Consider the following 22,493-nt stretch of genomic DNA (forward strand, 5'->3'; position numbering starts at 1 on the left):
TTAAAATCAATGGAATAATCATCAAACATGCCACTACAAAAAGAAAACTATACATTTATTAAATCCATTCATACTTAAACTGTCCAAATGGCTTGAAAATATCAATTTATGCTAGAATGTTAAAAAGCACATACATAAATGAATTATATTATTACATGGCTCCAGTCTTCAATATCAAATCAGATCCTTTAGAAATCATTCTAATATGATGAACTGGTGCATAAGATTATATATATATATATATATATATATATATATAAAACCAACCTTGATAACAAGGAAGACATCTTGGGAAGGGTAGGTGATTGAAAAGACGGCAGAGCGGGCCAGAGTGGAGATAGCAGCAGATGGGATGTGTGGTCGGAGCATGGCCTTCGTTTGCTCAGAGTTCAAGTCAAAGTAAAAGTTCTCTGATATCTGAGGATTAAGACAGGAAAATGATAGGATACATTAATATCTGTTAGAGTCTCTAGAACAACTGTAATCTTTGAACAGATGACTACTACCCTCTAGTGTTGAAATCAGTTAGCAATGTCATGTACAAACAACTTCTATTTTCATTATAAATGTACTCCAGTTAAAGTGAAAGTACCCACATTTAAATCTAATCTTAAAAATAAAAAAATTCCAAAAAAGTACTCAAGTTAATGTAACAGAGTAAATGTACTTTGTTACTCCCCCACCTCTGTTTAACAGTAAACTACTTAATATTCATTATTTGGGCTTTAGATTTCCACACAAATTTTAACTGTACATTATACAAGGAATCATAACAGCTCACCTTTTTCTTTTCTTTGATATCATATAAGGCCAAACTTGCAAATATTGGCTCAATTTCTATCTCAAACCTTAAAAGTAAGAAGAGAAGCATATCAGCAATTGTAATTGTAGTTGTAAGGTTAAATTTGAGTCTGCAAAGGCTGTTCCCCACTTACTTCAAGGACAAGCACTTGACAAGAAGCCTTTGACCGAAATGTTCTTTGGGAACATCAGGCACACAGTGGCGCTCAATGGGTTCTTCCTACATGAAGGAAGGGAAAAAGAATGCAAGAAATGTAATTAATCCTGAAAAGAATGAACATGAAATTTGTGTCTTTGGACTTGTGAGAATTAATGAAACAAAATGTCATACTCTACCTCATCCAAAGCGGGATGCAGTGCGAAGAGCTCTCGGTGACGGTTTGACTTGCGCTGGTCCTCATTGTGGCGGTCGATTTCCTCGTTGGGTACTCGATCCAGAAGGTGAGCCAGCAGAGCATCAGGCTGAGAGTTCTTCAGATCAAAAATACTGCAAGCCCAGCTGCCCCGTGGGGTGTCATCAATTGACATGGACCTTCGCTTCAGATCATCCTGTAACATGCAAAATCACTGATTATATTCAGAGAATTTAGAGAGAAACTCTCAGCAGAGGGACACAGTGGAATTGTCCAAGGGTATTATTTTACTGGGCTTCGCAACAAAAAAAAAAAACACGCAACAGTAGCAAAGACATGTTTACCTGATCATCCTGATAGCTGCTGTGATCTGGCAACTCATCAGACTCAAAAACCTGCTTGGGTAAACCTCTCTGCCTCTCCTTCTGCTTATCCAAAGTGTTGGGGTTAAACGCTGTGCCCAACTTGTGATACCTGTGGATCCAAAATAAATTGATTATTATTACCTGTATGCTAATCAGCTAATATGCAAATCAGCATGCAAAATGGAATGTGTGTGTGTGTGTGTGTGTGTGTGTGTGTGTGTGTGTGTGTGTGTGTGTGTGTGTGTGTGTGTGTGTGTGTGTAAAACGATGACAAATTAAAAAATAAAAACTCCAATTCTATAACAATTATTTTACTTTTTTTAGGGATTAAGAGCATTAGTTGTTTAATCATAACAAAATGTGAATACAGACCCTTTCCAAAAAATTTGAATATCATGGAAAAGTTTATTTATTTCCATAATTCCATTTAAAACGTTAAACTTCCATAGATTATAGATTCAGGGCCCACAACTTAAACGATTTCAAGTATTTAGTTGTTTATTTGTACATAATTCGGGCTTCCAGCTCATAAAACCCACGAAAACAGGATTTCAAAAAATTAGAATATTACATGAAATCACACAGTAATTACACAGTGATACCATGGTCATTGAACCAGGTTTTGGTTCTTTTGGCAGTGTGGGCAGGTGCAAATCCTGCTGGAAAATGAAGGCAGCATGAAGTGCTCTGAAAATGTCCTGGTAGACGGCTGCGTTGACTCTGGATTTAATAAAGCACAGTGGACCAAAGTCCTCTTTTCTGATGAGAGCAAATTTTGCATCTCATTTGGAAACCAAGGTCCCAGAGTCTGGAGGAAGAATGGAGAGGCACACAATCCAAGATGCTTGAAGTCCAGTGTGAAGTTTCCACAGTCTGTGTTGGTTTGGGGAGCCATGTCATTGCATTGTTGGTCCACTGTGCTGTCCACTCAACGCAGCCGTCTACCAGGACATTTTCAGAGCACTTCATGCTTCCTTCAGCAGACAAGCTTTATGGACATGCTGACTTCATTTTCCAGCAGGATTTGCACCTGCCCACACTGCCAAAAGAACCAAAACCTGGTTCAATGACCATGGTATCACTGTGTAATTACTGTGTGATTTCATGTAATATTCTAATTTTTTGAAATCCTGTTTTCGTGGGTTTTATGAGCTGGAAGCCCAAATTATGTGCAAATAAACAACTAAATACTTGAAATCGTTTAAGTTGTGGGCCCTGAATCTATAATCTATGGAAGTTTAACGTTTTGAATGGAATTATTGAAATAAATAAACTTTTCCATGATATTCTAATTTTTTGGAAAGGGTCTGTATATATCTTATTTCTAATTAAAATGAGTCACTACTCAAATTGTAATGAACAAGAAAACAAGATTATGCGAAGCATCACATTTTTACATTTTATATTTTGTCAGTAAAGCATCACACATTATCTTTTGCAATGAGTAGTTTGCATAGTAATGTTACAATTCAGTTCAGTGATGCTTTGTTACTAATGGATACAATTTCAGAAATTCAGTCCACATAATTATGTGAAAGTTTGTAGGCTCAAGATAAACTTCCAATCTTCTGAATGACAGTAATTACTTCACTTTTATACACATATGAAAAAGTATTCCCTTCTGCCTCTCAACAACATGACGCTGTTTTCTCTAGCACAATGACTGAATGGCTTTCAGTTAAAACAGCTCAAGCATGCATTTTAGTCTGGGAATCACTTAAGCCTTGTGTGTGAAACCAGGCATAAGTCTGGCTCGCTAACTTTAAGAACATTATATGATCTCAGTCAGGATAAGAGTTTGGGATTAACAAATAAGAATCACCAAAGCAACTGATTCACAGTAACTTATTAAGGCCCTAAAAGATTACTCTACAGCCCCAGTCTACAGTATCATAAAATACTGCAGGCAAAATACACTTGCATTCCTTTTTGTCAGTTATGAACAGGCCCACACAAAAATGATGCCTGCAGAAATCAACAGAAAGTGTTGCAGACACTTCCGCAGGATTAAAACATCCGTCAATCACAACACGGCACCAAGAACATTACACTCTCAGCTCCATTGAACACATTTTCAATATTTAAATCCATGTAGCAGAATTCTGCAGACTGTCCTCCAAAAACATCAATGTAAAACAGAAACTAGGAACTAAAAACTTGGGGGGGGGGAGAAAACAGATGTAAAGATGAAATCTAGTGAAGCACGTGAAATTTAGCACATAAATATCGTACTTGCGGTTAACGACGGCCCAGTCCTCAGTGTAAGAGCGGATGCAGTCTCTGACGTGCGAATCATTCTCACTGTAAAATCATTTAAAATAGGAACAAGTTAAACTTGTTAAATCAGTGAATGACAGTGATGAGTTTCACAACTCTGCTGACAAAATAAAAAGCAATCAAGAAATATAGAGAAAAATTTGGTTAAATTAATTTATAAGCATTTTAGTCCTAAATGACTATTGAAATAATCATAGCATGTGATTTTAAAACTGTTCACATTGGCAATTCGATGTCATTTATACCCTTTTTCATTGTGTACATTTTAGTTTTCAGGATGCATACTAATGTCTGCCTTAATTCTTCAAATCACACTCACCCCTCCTCAGGCACAGCCTGACCAAGAGTTCGACACTCTCTTGGCGTGTAAAGCACTTCAATGTCATCTGGAGGAAATTCGATCAGATCTCTCAGAGGTCCTGACTCTATAACGGGAGGGTGCGTGATCAAATACTCTTCAAAATCCACTGGCTCTACAGCCTCTGTCAGAGGAATCTGTAGGGAGAAATCCAAAGAGGAAAAGAAAGAGAATGTGAGAACTGTTGCCACTATCCACCAAGAAAGACGGTATCACACTGATATATACTTTCTGAAGTGTCAATCTCTCCGATTTAACATAGAAAAGTATATTATCTAGGAATGTTTTACTTACAGCATTGCTAGTGGCATTCCCACCCACACTGAGGTTTTTGAGAAGTTGAGGGGAGCCTCCGTACTGACCAGCAATCTGCTTCCTGACCTCAGCTGCTACAGTCCTGGAGAACAACAAGAGAGCGTAGATGGTATTATAATACAAACCACAAAAGAATCCAGTCATCTCACATTAAGCAAATCATAGAATAAAGGCTATGTTTAGAGTGGACTACTCAATTACTACGTATGCATACTATTGTTCGAAGTTTGGGGTTAGTAAGATAATATATATTTTTTTATATATATTTGTTGTTGTTGAAAGAAATTAATATTTTAATTCAACAAGGATGCATTAAAGGGTTAGTTCACCCAAAAATGAAAATTCTGTCAGTAATTACTCACCCTCATGTTGTTCCAACCACGTAAGACCTTCGTTCATCTTCGGAACATAAATTAAGATATTTTTGATGAAATCTGAGAGCTGATCACTTCTCCATAGGCTGCTAGGTGACCGAAACTTGCTGGCCCAGAAAAGTTATTAAAGAGATCGTTAATATAGTCCAAGTGACTACAGTGGCTCAATCTTAAGTATATCAAGTGACGAGAATACTTTTTGTGCGCAAAAACAAACAAAAATAACGACTTTATTCCACTATTCATTTCCTTCTCTCTGGGCCTCTAGTTGGTTCACGTAGTGTTTTTGCGCTGCGTGTCTGTGTTACACGTCACCACGTAGGCTCACAATTGGCCGACGCTGGTCATGTGTGTGATGCGTGTTGACGTGAAACACAGACGTGCAGCGCAAAAACACTACGAGGCCCAGAGAGAAGGAAATGAATAGTGGAATAAAGTCGTTATTTTTGTTTGTTTTTGCGCACAAAAAGTATTCTCGTCACTTGATATACTTAAGATTAAGCCACTGTAGTCACTTGGACTATATTAACGATCTCTTTAATAACTTTTCTGGGCCAGCAAGTTTCGGTCACCTAGCAGCCTATGGAGAAGTGATCAGCTCTCAGATTTCATCAAAAATATCTTAATTTATGTTCCGAAGATGAACGAAGGTCTTACGCGGTTGGAACAACATGAGGGTGAGTAATTACTGACAGAATTTTCATTTTTGGGTGAACTAACCCTTTAAATTGATCAGAAGCGATAGTAAAGATGTTTATAATGTAACAAAAGATTTCAGCTTCAAATGCTGCGCTTTTGAACTCTAGACTGCGGTTCCCACAAAAATAATAAAACAGCTGTTTTCAATTGTTTTGAACATTGATAATAATAATTAAGAAATGTTCCTTGAGCACCAAATCAGCATATTATCATTAATTCTGCAGAATCGTGTGGCAATGGAGTAATGACATTTTCATTACAGGAATACTATTAGATAGAAAAAAAAAGAAAAAAAAATGTAAATAGTTATTTTAAATTGTGAGAATATTTCACATTTTTATTTATTTTTACAGTTTTTTTATTTATTTTTTATTAAATAAATGCATCCTTTGTGAAAGTAAGAGACTTTCTTCTGAAACATTAAAAGATCTTACCAACCCAAGATTTTTTTCGAAAGGAAGTGTAAAACACAACAGTTGTCGCATGACCTCGCTAGGTATGCATGTTTAATTCAATGCCATTCTTATCACCTTGGAAATAAATATGGTTATTTTGCATTTTTATGTTAAGACTAAAGTGTCTTTCTTAAAATGTGAGCCAACAAAAGAATCATGATAAATATTACTGACTTGTCCATCCCACTGGAAATCAAGCACACAGCATGATAGAGAACAGTACAGTACAGTACAGTACAGTAAAACACCATCCAGGTATTCCAGTAATCTTGCATACGGTGTAGAGTATACAAATTGCTTCCTGCTAAAATGGAACAAGTAGCCTAGTTATGCTATATATATATATATATATATATATATATATATATATATATATATATATATATATATATATATGCACACACACACACACTCAAGTGCCTGTTGCTTATGACTACCAAAAGGTTATTGACAAAGGTTCATTACTATTGAGTATAACATAAGATTGTAATGTATTACTTTTTTTTTTCTTTTAGCTTCCACAGACTGAATTATCTAGGCCCGTAAAGTACAAACAGAAAAAAAATACTTAAGTTTGAATCAAAGCAATGTGTCTGGTCATCAGTAAGAGTCAAATTGACAGTATTATTATCAGAATGTCTTTGTTGTAGCATAGTGTACCAGTCAATATCCCTAATCAGAATCCTCTTCTACTATGTGTAGGATGACGTACAGCAAAACAAAAACCCGCCCTCAGTTGGTTCTGGAGGGACCTTTATTTAGGCTGGACATTCCTGAAGAGGGAACAGATGATTAGCCCACGGATGTGTTGTTTACCGAGGACCCGGCTAACCATGAATTTCGGTGCATATTTCACACACCTCTGAAAAAGTCTTAACAGAGCCATGAGAAACAGTTTCTGTGACTTACGAGAAAAGCTTTCAGATCAAATTAGCACTGCATTTAATAAAAATAAAATGGGAAAAAAAGGGGGGAATCCAAGATTTTCAGAGCTTTCAGTTTTGCTTTGCTATTAATAAAACAAAACTAGTAAAGTTTTTGATCATATAAACATGTTTTTCTATTTGGTTAGTAAGAACTAACGATTGGAATCAGGACAAGCGGGTGCCACCACGTCTATATTGAATGATCTTATCATCACATTACACACTGACAAGACAACAACATTTTTAAGCATCTGGGATATGCCATGACTGTGGAAACCACCAGGGAGCCTAAAAGGTCACTTCCTTTTTTAGATCCATATGAGGTCTAATCCGTGACTTAACATCACAAAAGAAATCTCAAATATGTCTAAAGTCAATGATGAGACTTAATTATAGTATATTACAATAACCCAGGGACCCTGCTCCACAAAGTATGGGCCACTAGCCAAAATCTGAGCAGATTTAATTTAGGCATCAATCACAGTGTCATTACAGAGCCAAGTATCTAATTTAATTTAATCATACATTGTATTTCAGGTTATTCTAGATCTTATTCTGAAACTGGCTTTATGATTGCTACATCATGCAAACTGAACACTTGTCACTTGAAGTTGATAGTGTTCTCTATGATACACAAGAAATGCTTATGCATTATTATTACTCGTGATCTTTAACTTAGGCGTAAAGTCATTGTTTACATTATTTTTAAATATATTTTCTTTTTAATGAATCATATTTTTGAAATCAAAGACGTAAAGTTAGTGCACTGTACATATACAATATGATTGCATATTGACTACACATATAGCATATTGACAGCATAACATCTCATGATCCTATCGATGTGTCAGTATGCCAAGCCATCGTCTCACAAAACCCAAACACTGCATTCCATTGATTCACTCCAAGTCTACATCGTTAATTCCCTGTATGGGCTCAACCAAAGGCGCATTTGTGGAATATAAACCCAGCGATGAAGACTGATTTTAATGCACAGAAGCACAAAGGCATCATACTGCTGTCTTGCAGCTTAGGGTGGGTCACACTCGGGCATCTCTATGGCTGTGACTCAAAACCTAAAGAGCTGTCTACCTAGACAGCATTCCAGACGAGCTTATCCGACTCAAACGTGCTGGCTGGGTAGGCAGCTCACTAGGTTTTAAGACACAGCCTATAAAATCAGCGTCTGATCCAGCTCACTCAACGCCTAGGCCTTATTTGGAAAAGACTGGCACACTCGCCAAATGCATCAGGCAGCATACAAAGAATGGTCGCACGGCTCGGGGAGAACATATATATAAACAGGAGATGCGTTAGATATCCTTACCTGCTGATTTTTTGGGCAAAGGCGCGGCGCTCAGCCATGACTGTAGCCGCTGAGTGCTCGAGTAACTCCAGCGCTCCAGCCGCGATATTCCTTCCCCACCCGTACCCGAATTCCGTTAAGCCCCACCTCCTGACTCCAAAAAGACGTCTGTGATTGGACAGTTGCAAAGTCACTCATAAAACCGTAGTAACCATAATAAACAGAGGGGCGGGACTTGCGGATTACGGCTGGGAAAAATTACAACGCACAAGAGAGGAGAACGTACCGTAAAACTGGACAAACAAACGCATATTATCTTTTACAGATGAGACGATATTATTATTATTATGCTTTTTTTTTGTCTGTTTGGTTTTTAGATTTCTCTTTAGCAGCATGACATTTTATAGGGAATTAACAGTGCATTATTTTGGGATTGTGGGCTGGAGTCTTCCCAACATGATTCATATCCTGTGCGTACAATAGAGGGCTCTTTTACAGGAAGCTATCAGTGTAACTAAAAAGTGTGAAATGCATCCGTTTCCACTTCCACCGACAGTGCAATCTGTAGTCAATGACAGCTTTATTTGTGTATAACCAGAATGTGTTTTGTAATATTGTATGCTTAATTTTGGCGCATTCGATAACTAATACTATAATAACATTGCAAAGAGCAATAATGTTTATAAATTACAGAAAAGCTTAAAGAATAGATACTTATTTCATTCGTTAATTAAAACTAGATTTTAACCCTTAACAAGCAAGAGTGGAAAATAATCAGCAAAAAATCATTGAATGTCACTTTTTATGTACTACATCTCCACTAAAGTAAAACATATCCAAAGGAGTTTCTGATATGTTTGATAAGCTATATTTTGGATTTATGTATCTCCCATGAATAAGTTATTAAGGTATTTTTAAAAAGTCATCAATATTTCTATGATTTATTTGATGCAAAATGCTGCATATGACATATATCGTATGACATATGACGTAAATATTCGCTATGTTTTATAAACACATACAATTAGTTGCTGTTAATAAATATTTTACTATAACATGATAAAATCTTTCCAACCATTGTAATTAATTTCAAAAGGGACCACAAAACCCACGACCATCCTTTATTGTAAACCCGTAATACGCACCAATATGTGTCTACAAAGGTTTATTAACCAGATTTGTTCGAGTGGTTCAAAAGAACCGGGTGGTTCAAAAGAACCGGTTGGCAGAAATGAGTCGGACTCCTTATCACTAATCCAGAGCCATGTAGAGATATGCTTTGCGCTAATCCATACGGCCAGACGGGAGAATCTTAAAATACCGCGAGAACGAACGAGAATAGCCACTTCCTCAAAATGTAAACAGAAGTGAGCAGTTGCACAGTGAGTTCTTCTGTATAACAAGACATGTGAGCAGGTATGTTTTAAAGTATATCTTTATATATTTAATTGTTTATTTTACAATCCGTTCGCCGCTTGTTTGTATTTACATTTATTGTAGACAACATTGTAAAGTTTTGAAGTGTACGCTCACTGATTAATTAGCATGCTAGCCTCTTTTCTGTGCTGCATTTGTGTTAATATTGTCGTATTCTGATGATTCTTTGCTATGCAGCGTTATTATGGAAATGTGGTGGAAATGTCATCTGTGTGAGTAAATGAGTTAATGATATCTTTCCACAACGACATAACTTGTTTTGGTAATACTGAAAACTTTTAATAGAAACTCCATCGTATGTGCTGTGATGGGTTCTGCTCCGTGGCTAATACAATGGAGACTAAAGAGACCGACGAGGTGGAGAAACTGAAGTCCAAGTTTATGTCAGCATGGCACAATGTGAAGTACAGTACGTAATGACAGATCTCATGGATGTTACTTGCAGTCTTTCACAAGTGGCATAAGTTACCTGTGCACGTGACTTATCTTGCATTTTCTTTAACCCTTCAAGGTTGGGCTCTTAAATCAAAAACTGCCTTCAGCCGTAATTCTCCTGTTTTCTTGTTGGGGAAATGCTACCACTTCAAGGCTGTGGGTAAGATGTTTTACATAGAACATTTACACCAACTTCTTAATCTGTCATCCTTCACATTCTATTTTTATTTAAAGGGATCATGAATATCTAATTTTCTTTAATCTGTCATTGTACTGTAAAAACATCTCAGAACTCAAAACTTCCTCAGTAGTCCAATAACAGCTTTTATTGAAACCAAGCTCAGAAAAATAATCACACTGTTACATTATGATGTAATAGTGCGACAAAAGAGCCCCTCTGCGGAAGAATATCAACGCCTACTTCCACATCATCACATCTTTGGCCCCGCCTACTGGCTCGTTAGTGAGATGAGATACTGGACTAAAATAGCATCACCTGCCAAAAAACTAGGAAGATAACTATATGAATATCTCAGTAGAGTATTATTTGTGTGTTCGGTACATTTCACTGTGGATTCTTTGATAAATCAGTTGCAATTTTGGCGTAGACTTTTACTGTAGGATATGAACCTTACAGTAATACCACAACATGTAAGTAACTATGTTCTAATGCCTAATCTGTGATCAGTAATTTCTGAAATGTAATGGTTCATGTACAGTCAGACATTCTTTGTCTCAAAACCGTTAATTGCTGTTTATGCTTCAGTAAATCGAGCCAGTGACTAAACGGTCAACTTCACTTTTACTTCTCTTAGTAGCATGAAAATAATCTGTTATTTAAATTATGATTAAATTATATACAGTAAGCGATTTAAGAACCATCCCTTTATAATCGCTGATGCTGTCAATCAAACCGCGCGAGTTTATCAGTGACTGAGTTCTGGACTCTCGCCAAAACTCCCGTGATTGGCCTATAAATGGCGCTGTCTACACTGCACAATGAATACTCTTATTTACGTTGTGTTTGTTATGATGAAAGCATTCGTAAGAGTGCAGAAATCGAGTTGCGATGACGAGATCACTGCGTTCATGCACTCAACAGACATGGCTACAATGCTCATCGCTGCAACATTTCATGCGACAGAAGTACATTAAATATAATAATATAATCAACATTTTTCACGATTTGTTAATCTCGACAGCTGTAATAGTAAAAATGTAGTAAAAGTTTTCTACAGAATTCCAAATGCAATACTTTGTCATTTCATATGCAAATGTTAGCCAATCACAGCAGTGGGTGTTTACACTGAAGTCTCACAGCAGACACGCCCCTTCCAACAGAGCGTTGAAATCAGAAGTGGCTTAAATTAGGGTAGAAAATGGCTTTCTGTTTCAAAATTATGACAATTTTTATAAGTGCACCTCAGGAAACAACAATATAAAATAATTTTATAAATGCAGTTCATGACCCCTTTAATATATCTGGCATTTTAAAATGAAAATGATGTCTCTAATTTCTCACACTGACACACCGGGTGTATCATGAAATGTTTGTGCTTACTGTTGCCCTTAGATGATGAAAGTCCTACTGAGAGTCATTCTGCTGAGGCATTAGATGGCGATGTTGTCACAGGCAATGTTGATGGATTTCGAAGGGACTTCACCTCACGAGTTTGGCTGACCTATCGAGAAGAGTTTCCCGCCCTTCCAGGCTCCACCCTCACTTCAGACTGTGGATGGGGTTGTACACTCCGGGCAGGGCAGATGATATTGGCCCAGGCTCTCATGCTTCACATCTTGGGTAGAGGTGAGATCGGGTGGAGAGAGAATAGGTTATGATGATGATGAGTAATGAGTAGATGCATTCACAACTGGCCACTTTTCTTTTATATACACTGCCATTCAAAAGTTTGGGATTGGTAAGATTTATATTTTTATAAGAAGTCTCTCATGATCATAAAAAAAATAAAAGACATCAATACTTTTATTCAGCAAAGATGTATCAAATTGATCAAAAGTTACAGTAAAGACATGTATAATGTTACAAAAGGATCTTTAAAAAAATTGTACACAACTGTTTTCAAGATTGATAATAATAATAATAATGATTTTTTTTTTGAGCATCACATTAGCATAATGATTAAATGATAAAATCATCTGACACTGAAGATTGGAGTAATGATGCCGAAAATTCAGCTTTGCATCATAGGAATAAATTAAATTTTAAATATATTCAAATAGAAATAATTATTTTAAATTGTCATAATATTTAACAATACTACTGGGTTTTTTTTTTTTTTTTGTATTTTTAATCAAATAAATGCAGCCTTGGTGAGCATAAGAGACTTCTTTTAAAAACAATTAAAAGTGTGTGTGTGTGTGTGTGTGTGAGAGAGAGAGAGAGAGAGAGAGAGAGAGAGAGAGAGAGAGAGAGCTCACAAAAAATGTTCTGGGGTGTGTGTTGCTTAAATATAATTAGACAAAGTTTTTCTCATTTACATAATGAAATTCTTATTAAAAAAAATTATTTTAGAGGTTGGGTACTTCAGTTGTCAGAGGTTGTCACTCTCTAAAGAATGAGTTCTCAAATGATTAATGGAGGGCAGTTTTGTGTAATATGTTGAACAGGCCACGGCATTTGCCAGTTTAATACCTTCATTCAAAAAACAACATTGAAGCGTCATCCAGATCCCACGCCTATAATGAAATATGTCATTATAGAAATATCTGTCTATAAAGAGGCTAATGGCTAATAAAATATACTTATTGGCCAATTACCAGCCTTGACACTTAGCAAGGTCATTACCTAATGGCCCCACAGCCAGGTCCGGCACCTTTATGACCCTCAGCACTTCTACCTACACCATTTCAGACACCTACTCTGTTTGTGAGGATAAAATGTAGTAAAAGTGAAATACTGACTACATTGAATATCATAATTGGACTTTTGTTCTTGCACAAGCCCTACTGTCCATTTAAAAGTCAAATTTATGTCTGTCACATTTGGAGAAATCTAGGACAAACTTTCAGGAGTTCTGAAAGACTTTTGCTTCATTGTTTCTTAGTGCACCATATGGATATAATTTATGAGGTAATTAAATAGAAATTAGAATTAAGAGAGTGGCATATTTTTAACAACTGTTTTTTTAAAAGTAAATGCAAATCAAGCTCTGAAAAAGTATTTACTTGCTGCATCCTTAAAAGCACAAAAGTATTTTTCTTTTTTTTTTAATACATTTTTTCAAATAATTTTCTCTGTCACCAGACTGGACCTGGTCCGAAGCACTGACCTTGGAGCCGCTGGATGCAGAGACATGGACCAGCAGTGCAGCACGGAGACTGGTGGCCACATTAGAGGCCTCCATTCAGGGAGAAAGAGTACAGGTCACCCTGCCTCTCTGTCCTGCTCAAGGAGGGGCTGAGGAGGCTGACTCATACCTACAAGAGGCATCTCATCGCACCATTGTGTCCTGGTTTGGGGACGGACCGTCAGCCCAGCTGGGCATCCACAGACTAGTACAGCTAGGAATGACTTCTGGAAAACTGGCAGGAGATTGGTACGGCCCAGCAGTGGTGGCACACATACTCAGGTAAAGAGTCCATAATACATACATGTTTTTATAGTTTTTAAGTCACCCATTCCTCATTATAATGTTCAGTATGTCAAATATATCTCACCCTGTCACTCTTTCTTCCTATACGTCCCTCAGAAAAGCCGTTGATGGGGCAGCAGATGCAATGCTGAAAGGGATAAGTGTGTATGTAGCACAGGACTGCACCGGTATGGAAAATTTCGATCTAAAGTCTTTCACAGAACAGCAAAAGGGCAAATATGATTAATAATAAGACGTCTGACATTTAAAACCACTAGTGAAATTGCTTATACTTTGTCTTTTTATTTATTACAAATTTTCATCAAAAATGTATGTTTTATAAGCAAAAAGTACATCACGGTTTCAACAAAAAATATTAAACAACCATTCTCAGCTCTGATAATAGTAAGAAATGTTTCTTGAGCACCAAATCAACATATTAGAATGATTTCTGAAAGATCATGTGACACTGAAGACTGGAGTAATGACAGCTGAAAAGTCTTTGCCATCACAGGAATGAAAAACATTTTAAAATATTTTAGAAAATATTTCTTTTAAATTTTGTTTTTTTACTGTATTTTTGATCAAATAAATGCAGTCTTAAAAATTGTACCTAACTTTTAAATAGTAGTGTGTGTGTGTATATTAGGGGTGGAGCCGAACCCGAATACGGTATTCGGAAAGGCACAAATAATGTGTTTTTTACGAATACTTATTTCGAACAAATACTTAAAAAAATATTTGTATTCGGGAACAAGAAAAACTTTATATCAAAAAGCTGCGTTTCCTCCGGCTGTAAATCCACTTGTTGATAAGAAAGGAGGAAATGACACGGAAATATTTTGGATTAGGCTAATGTCACGTTGCCATAAGGGGTCGTTCACATGGCTTATAATAATAGAAGCGAACGGCGCGCTGGTTTTTCCAGGCGCGCCTATGTTGGTTGCATAGCAACGACAGACGCGGTGCGAACTGCGCTCTTCATGATGACGAGGAAGTATCAGCAAAGAATTAATTGATTTCTAGCCCTTGCATTAGCTTTAGATATATTTATGGAGATGAGAAATGAAATAAAAAGCCGTCATCATGTCATTAATATCAGTCCATCAGAAAAGCTGTTCTAGGCTTATTCTTGGCTGGATAACTCTTAGCAGGTTTAAAAAGCCCTTTTAAAATTAAATATGAATGCAGTTTTGGATTAAATAAAAGTACAGCCAAGTCAAATAAAAACACGTTTTATCTCCTGTATTTGGTAACACTACAATAAGATACCATTCATTAACATTACTTAATGCGCATCTAACATCAACACATTGAGGGAACAATATATTTTTACAACATTAATTAATGTTTGTGAATGTTATTTAATAAAAACACTTGATTGGTCATGTTTGTTCACTTCAGTCATTGTGCATTAAATAATGTTAACATAAATAATGTTAACTTTTGATTTTAAAAATGTATTTTTAAATGAACCCCAAGGAGAATAATTGTGACAGTATATAACTATTGTTTATTGTTAGGTCATTTTATCTAATGTTATCTAACAAATTGAATCTTATTGTAAAGTGTTTTTAATACTACAGTTTCCATCTTTGTAACCGTGATATACACTTTAATATATGTAAATTTAATCTAAATTAAGCTTTGGTACCGAAATTGGTACCGAGAACCGTGGATTTTCACTGGTATTAGTACCGAATACTGAAATTTTGGTACCGTGACAACACTAGTAGCTCTGTTAGCCCGGTAATTTAGACAATAGGTTGTTGACAGAGTAACGTTAACGTTGGTAATGGCTGTTATGTTATTTTCTTTTCAATGACGTTCCTTGTTACATGTTCATTGCTGGATTTAAGGAAAAACATCAACCAATATTGCATATCCATTATTATAATGAATATAATTAAAGAATACTTACACTATAACGTAAAGTACACTATAACGTATTAGAAGTGTAACGCAAAAAAAAGGATTTTTACACCTATTTTGAATTTTACTCGAATACAAATACAAATACAAATACTTTTCCCCCCTCAACAAATACAAATACAGATACAAATACCGGCTGCTTTGCACACCCCTAGTGTATATATATATATATATACTAACACACATCAAATATTTTTAAGCTAACTCACAGACATCATACAATTGTAGCTGAATTGTGTATTGTGAGAGGGTGTATTGTATATTGTGTATTGACAATTAGGCTGCCTTCACACTTGGTTCGGTTTGCGGGTGTGCACCCGAGTTCAGAAAACTGCGTTCACATTATCCAAACAAACCAAAGTCTGATGTCAATCGAACCCGGCTGCGCACCAAAAGTGCTAGTGTGAAAGCACCCTTAGATTCAGTAACGGCTATATTTTTCCACTTCACAGAGAAATGTACCTGTTTTTGACCTCTGTTGTTGATTGTCTGCAGTGTACAGTGCTGATGTTATTGATAGCCATTCAGCACGAACGAGCAGCCACTGTGATCCTCAGGGACTCAATACTGGAGCTGCCCCTGATAGTAGAGCTGTCATCATCCTCATTCCTGTGAGATTGGGTGGAGAGAAGATCAACCCAGAATACTTAAGCTTTGTCAAGGTGAGGCTTTGGTATGGAAGCTTGTTTCCGCCACAGAATAAAACATTTTAAAAGATAATTGTAACTTTTTATCTCACAATTGCGAGTTTACATCTTGCAATTCTGACTTTATAACACACAATTGCAAAATTATGTCGCATTTGCAAGTTTATATCTCGCAATTCTGACATCTTTTCTCAGGATTGTGAAATATAAACTCGCAATTGCGAGTTATAAAGTCCAATTCTAAGGAAAAAAAGACAGAATTGCAAGTTTATATCTCACAATTCTGACTTTATATCATGCAATTCTGACTTAAAGGTAGGGTATGGGATTTGCAAAACGGCCGGCAGATTTTGAAAATGCACAACTCAAATGGTCCTACCTTCTTTCCTCCAACACTGGCCCTGACTCCACCCATTCGAAGAACATGGACGCGCAATCATGCATGAGCGAAAACTCAGATGCGCGAAAGCGAGAGCAAGCCAGGCTAGCGTAGGTTGGAGTTTTTGCCTGACGCATGCGCACGAAGGGGTCACGCGCACGAGGGGGATGGGGGGGAGGGGGGTATGGTACGACCGTTTGATTGACGAACTTGCTGTCCAATGATTCTAGGTGGTCTTGGAAATGATTGGCTGGAGTTTTTCGAGTGGCTGTAAGTGGGTTAGGAATAGGATTTCAAGTGATTTTGAAAAAATGGACAAAAAAGAGATTAATATCTCCCAATTGCGTGTTATAAAGTCAGAATTGCGAGATATAAACATGCAATTCTGAGAAAAAAGTCAGAATTGCGAGTTTAGTTCTCGCAATTGCGAGTTTAGTTCTCGCAATTCTGACTTTATAATACGCAATTGCGACTTTAATGAGATAAAAAGTCAGAATTGCGAGATGTATACTCACAATTGTGAGACAAAAAGTCGCAATTACCTTTTTTATTTTTTATTCTGTGGCGGAAACAAGCTTCCATACATTGGAGATCACCCTTTTGCACAAATACAAACTAGATCATGCAATGACAAAAAAAGAGAAATATTTGTTAAAGATGTGGCTATCAACTTACAATACAGTGATCTTAACTGTTCTCTTTTTCTTTCCTCGCCAGAGCATATTAAGCTTGGAGTACTGTATCGGCATCATTGGAGGAAAGCCTAAGCAGGCCTACTATTTTGTTGGATTTCAAGGTTAGTTTTTTATTCAGAAGTCATTGTGCACACTCTTCAAGAGACAAAGTAAAAGAATGCATGCTAAGAGAAGGCCAGCGGCATCAGAGAAGCTTATTTTATTTTTTCCGAACCCATCAAAAATACTACACCATTTATCATGTGAGGCAATCTGAAACAGCAGGCTTTCTCCACTTACATAAGTAGCTTGCATAGATTTCAGAGCTACCCAGAGTAGCCCACTCTCCATCACCTTCAGTAGCCAGTGGAAACCTTCAGTTGGACATGTTGGTAGTCAATATTTACCCATTTACATTTTAACAATTTGAAATGCACTCCGCGATGATGTCTAAATGACAAGCAATAAATTCTCCCTGCCAGGCCCAGCCCGTCGTCTGCATTCATCATATGCAAATGATGTAATATAATTGCATGTTTGTAAAAGTAATTTCTCCACACCAAAATTAAATGACAGTCCCCTTTGCTGCATAAAGAATGTGCTTGTACAACCAGATTCGATTATGCAGCGTTTAATCCATCCGAGTTTAAGAAGGACCAAAAAAAATTCGCGCATTTGATTGTTTGAAGCCCAACTGAGGTGGGTGACTTTGAGCTGCTCTGCATAGAAATTGGGCAAGGACAGGCATTATAATAATCACTGTGTTTTTTGAATAACTTGTCTTTTGTTTTGTCCTTGCAGATGACAGCTTGATTTACATGGATCCTCATTACTGTCAGTCTTTTGTGGATGTCAGCACAAGCGATTTCCCTCTGCAGGTAATGTGGAATTACAAAAAGCTGACCGCCGCACAGTGATGTGAATTTAATAGTTTCTGTACTTAAGGGTATGAATCTGAAAGTAGACCTCCACACTCAATTACCGTACACTAGAGATTTACACATTGTTCTGGTCTTTGTATCAGCCCCAACATTTTATATAGCTCCAACGATTTTATATTTCAGCATCATAACTTATTTTTACGCTTTTTGCGTGCTGTAGAAAGTGGCCTGGCGAAAGACAGAAATATTGGGCCATACTTTTTGCTCGGCTGTCTAAGCCTTTCAGATCTCCGGCAGAATTCAACATTTGTCAAAAAACGTGTCAAAAAGTAAAATCTTTTATTTCTGCAGTCTGATTGTTTCACACGAACACGCATCCATCATTTGGAACCGCAGGATTGAACAGTTTAACACACCTATTGGACTGTAGATGGATATTACAGACTAATGTATAATGTATATATGTATATATAATGTATGTATGTATAATAAGTGTGCATATGGATCACTGTGATTTCACAAACATGGAAAACAAATTGCTGCTTTTGGAATTTTAATGGATATTTCATCTTTTTTCTTCTTTAAAGTCCTTTCATTGTCCATCACCAAAGAAAATGTCTTTCAGTAAAATGGACCCGAGCTGTACCATTGGATTCTACTCAAAAAATGTCGAACACTATGAAAGAATTTGCAACGAACTTTCAAAGGTGGGTAAACCTTTCAAAACCTTTGTTCATGTTTTAATTGAAGTATAGCAGAAATTGTTCCATAGTTTTTGATGGTAAATGGCATGTTCATTTTCATTTTAAAATGTTCTATTATGTTATGCCTAAATTTACAAACTGTCCAAGAAAAAAAAACAGAAAAATATTTCCCTTTTAAGCTGTAGAAAGGCAGCTATTTAAGTTTCAGTCAGCAGGTGGCAGCATTTAACTAGGTAATTGGAAACTATGAAACTATTGGCACTGCTTCCCAGCAGAGACTAAAGGGGCAAGTGTTGTATGTTATTTTATACATTTTAGGTTGATAAACAGTGTTTTTTTAATTTGCTAGATATTGGAGCCCTCATCGAAAGAGAAGTACCCTGCATTCACCTTCATGAAGGGACACTGGAAGGATTATGAACTTTCGATGGCTGTAGAAAAGCGAGAATGGCCTTTCATCAGGGACTCAAGAAAAGCAGGGACAACATCGGGAGACTTTGTGCTGCTCTGAGAGAACCCTTCAAGCCTCTAACCAAGAGCCAAGTGATACACCACAAATCAGGGCTGTATTTACATAACACTGTGGGCCTAAACTATAGAACCCTCATGTCATTTCAGAAAAAGCCATTAAACAAAAAGACCAGTCAGTGCATTCACTAGCTTCACATTTAACTGAACCCATACTGATGTCAATAATTCTGTCAGTATGCGCTTGAAAGCAAAGTTTAATCCAGAGATGGTGATCATAGTCTGGAGTGTTTCATGCACATGGGCCATCCACATTTGTTTTGATTGCAATTTTATTTACTAGCTAAACCAGGAAACATTTCAGTGTGCTCATATAAATGCATTAATACATGTATTTTTTTAACAAGAATGTATTTTTTTCTAGAATCTTGTTGCTTTTCTCTGGGTACATATAATTAATTATTTCTTAAAACAATGTCTCAAAACACCCATCTAGTGTACTTTTTTGAAAGATTATACATTATATGGTGATTTAACTTCACAAAACTTATGTTTTATGTTATGTTAACTGGAAGGATAATGTGCCTTTACAAGTGAGTAGAAAACACTGTATCACGTATAACTAAATATAGTGGTAGCTAAATTAAAAAAGCCAGCGTTTTTAGAAATATTAGTCGTAGTGCGTTGATATGCACTGAAACTGTGCTTGATATAAGATTAATTAATGTCAATTAACAACAATACAGTAGCCAATATGAAAAAACTGAATTTCAGCGTTACAAAGATCTTACTGTGTTATTTTTAAGGTGTAATGGAAGATATAAACCAGTATGAATCAAGGAGTAATTTATTATTAAATTATGCCTTATTTATATATCTCCTCAATTTTATTTTCTTGGTGACGTATCATTTTAACAAAATTGTAAATATGATGATACTGTACTGCCATGAATAGCTTTAATTTTTGTTAGAAACACCTTTGAACCAAAGCACCTGGCATTGAACAAAACTGTAACACTATAGCTCTAATACAATGTTGATATATTATAGGTACTGGCATCATTTTTGTTTTTTTCTTTTATTTATTCAAACCTATTAAATCCACCATTTGTCAATTTTAAGAGTTGTGTAAATTACTATCATGTATTTGTAGTAACACCATACTTTAATCGCCAAAATCATTTTTGCACAATGAACGTTTCAGTTTTATAATTGTTGAAAATTATTTAATTGTTCAAAAATGAAAAATAAATCTAATATGGTTAAATAATCAAAACGTGTTTCTACTCAGTCTGTAATTACCTACATGATTTATTTGAAGTAGCTCAACTTCCGTTCTTTACTGAACAGCAAATTTGTTATTGAGCTGTTTTCAGTCTATTAACTCATCTTCCCAACAAACACTGCAAATGAAAATGACCCGCACTTATTAACTAATTTTCATAACCCATCCATGGAACAAATCTGTATCTGGTGAGTACGTCATTTTCCAGGGCAAAGTAATTGTAAGTATCCTTGGGTTGGACTCAGTGTTGCCATGGTTAATTCTTCTGTTTCTTTTCCGTTTGAGCAATGCTTTGCTATTTTCATGTTAAATACAAATTCTTATATTAATAAGGTCATGGCCCATAGGGTCTGGTTGGGGGAACAAGTTGCCCTTCTGTGGAACCAAGCAAGCAGAATAAGTCACTGTCTGTATGTTGTGAAGACAGAAGCAGCGAAGCACAATAGCCCCATCGTCTCAATGTCTGTGATCAGTAAATTCATTTTGGGCTGTATTTAGGAAACAGGGAATGGAGGAGAGCGGGAAAAGGGAAGTTTGGGACATTAGGGGTGAGGCAACATGCCGCCCTTTTCGTCAGTGTTATATGAAAGGTCGCTTGTGCTGGGAGGCATGGCTGCTTTGAGAAGACTTTGTGTTCTATCTGTATTTATGATGCTGCCTGTATGAATATTTGATTAATGAATCATTCTCTCCTGAGGGGGGAACTCTGTATCTCAGCAGCCGGCTACAGGACCATACCAGACCTCATCTCTCTGTTATAGCACAGCTGCCAATAGAGGCATTGATTCCGGCAGATTCCTTAAAATCTAATCTGCTCCGGCGAGCGCATTCCACAGATGAAAGAAGCGGGATTCTCTGAGAGGCTTCGTTTTGCAGGCAATTTGGATTGAATAAAGTTTTCTCTCTTCTCTCTCTTTTTGATATGCATTTTGACAAGATAGGATATGACATAAGTTTTTTTGCTGCAGGCTGTAATGGAGAAAGCGCAGTCATTCATTCGGAAAGAACTATCAACAATCAGTTCAGTGTTTATTCCGTTTTTTTTCCTTAATGTCTTTCTTTTAGTTTCTAAGACCATCTCTTGTCGAAACCCAAGCAAAATTAGGCAATGCACTTGATCGTTTCCTCCAGATGGAAATAGACACATATTACACCATGTTGAGGAAAGTCTGTGTAGTCAGACAGACAGACATAGATAGATCGATAGACAGACAGACTCTTCAAACAGGTTCATAAAATGTGTTTTTGTGCAATGAATGTCACTGGGGTTCAAAACAACACTGGAATTACCAAACCAATAAATAAATATATTACTAATACTATTTTACTGTAAAATGAAAAAAAAAAAAGTATTTAATGATAATAATTTTTTTTTTTATTATTAGGGCCCAAGCCCTGAAAGGGCGAAGGCCCTATTGTTTTCGTAAGGATTATTATTTTTTTTTTTTTTTTTTTCTTCATTATTTTTTTTTTTGCCTTTTTGCCACTTTTGGGGCCCTTAACATGCTCAAAAACTGTAATAATATGAAACTCAGTACACATATAGATCTCATCGGGCCGCACAACTTTCGTGCTCTAAGTTTTACAAAAGCCCAACAGGAAGTCGGTTATTATACGTTGTTTGGAAAACGCATACAATGGAATGTGAAATACTCCTCCTAGGGAATTCATCCGATCGCCGCCAAACTCGGTGTGAATGAAGTCAAGACATTGAGGATGAATTCTTGCGAACAGATTTTTGATATCTCGAACGGTTTGGCCGTGGCGAGGAAACGAATTTATGGCGAATAATGGGACACAGGAAGTGTGTTATAACTTCTGCATACATT

At 36.5% G+C, this 22,493-nt stretch overlaps 2 protein-coding genes across 19 annotated transcripts in view; one reads left to right on the forward strand and one right to left on the reverse strand.

Annotated features, from left to right (window-relative positions):
* Positions 1–8,372, reverse strand: part of dock7 (dedicator of cytokinesis 7) — a 44,478-nt gene extending 36,106 nt beyond the window's left edge. For all 18 annotated transcript variants that reach the window (XM_084129488.1, XM_084129489.1, XM_084129487.1 and 15 more), the window contains exons 1-9: positions 8,251–8,372; positions 4,449–4,551; positions 4,116–4,291; positions 3,752–3,820; positions 1,499–1,628; positions 1,138–1,350; positions 936–1,021; positions 782–848; positions 268–417 (exon numbers count right to left, since the gene is read on the reverse strand). In XM_084129488.1, the coding sequence (XP_083985614.1) occupies positions 268–417; positions 782–848; positions 936–1,021; positions 1,138–1,350; positions 1,499–1,628; positions 3,752–3,820; positions 4,116–4,291; positions 4,449–4,551; positions 8,251–8,288 (1,032 nt within the window). In that variant the 5' untranslated portion in view covers positions 8,289–8,372. The remainder of the gene's footprint in view (positions 1–267; positions 418–781; positions 849–935; positions 1,022–1,137; positions 1,351–1,498; positions 1,629–3,751; positions 3,821–4,115; positions 4,292–4,448; positions 4,552–8,250) is intronic.
* Positions 8,373–9,555: 1,183 nt separating this feature from the next.
* On the forward strand, positions 9,556–20,655 carry atg4c (autophagy related 4C, cysteine peptidase). Its single transcript, XM_084128433.1, has 11 exons — positions 9,556–9,645; positions 9,952–10,075; positions 10,178–10,261; positions 11,675–11,908; positions 13,367–13,691; positions 13,812–13,882; positions 16,122–16,288; positions 17,370–17,448; positions 18,128–18,204; positions 18,795–18,914; positions 19,261–20,655. The coding sequence occupies exons 2-11, from the start codon at positions 9,964–9,966 to the stop codon at positions 19,420–19,422; spliced, it is 1,431 nt and encodes a 476-aa protein (XP_083984559.1). The 5' UTR covers positions 9,556–9,645; positions 9,952–9,963; the 3' UTR covers positions 19,423–20,655.
* Positions 20,656–22,493: the final 1,838 nt, after the last annotated feature.

Source organism: Abramis brama, assembly GCF_963993115.1.
Source record: "Abramis brama genome assembly, chromosome: 11".
Classification (NCBI taxonomy): domain Eukaryota; kingdom Metazoa; phylum Chordata; class Actinopteri; order Cypriniformes; family Leuciscidae; genus Abramis; species Abramis brama.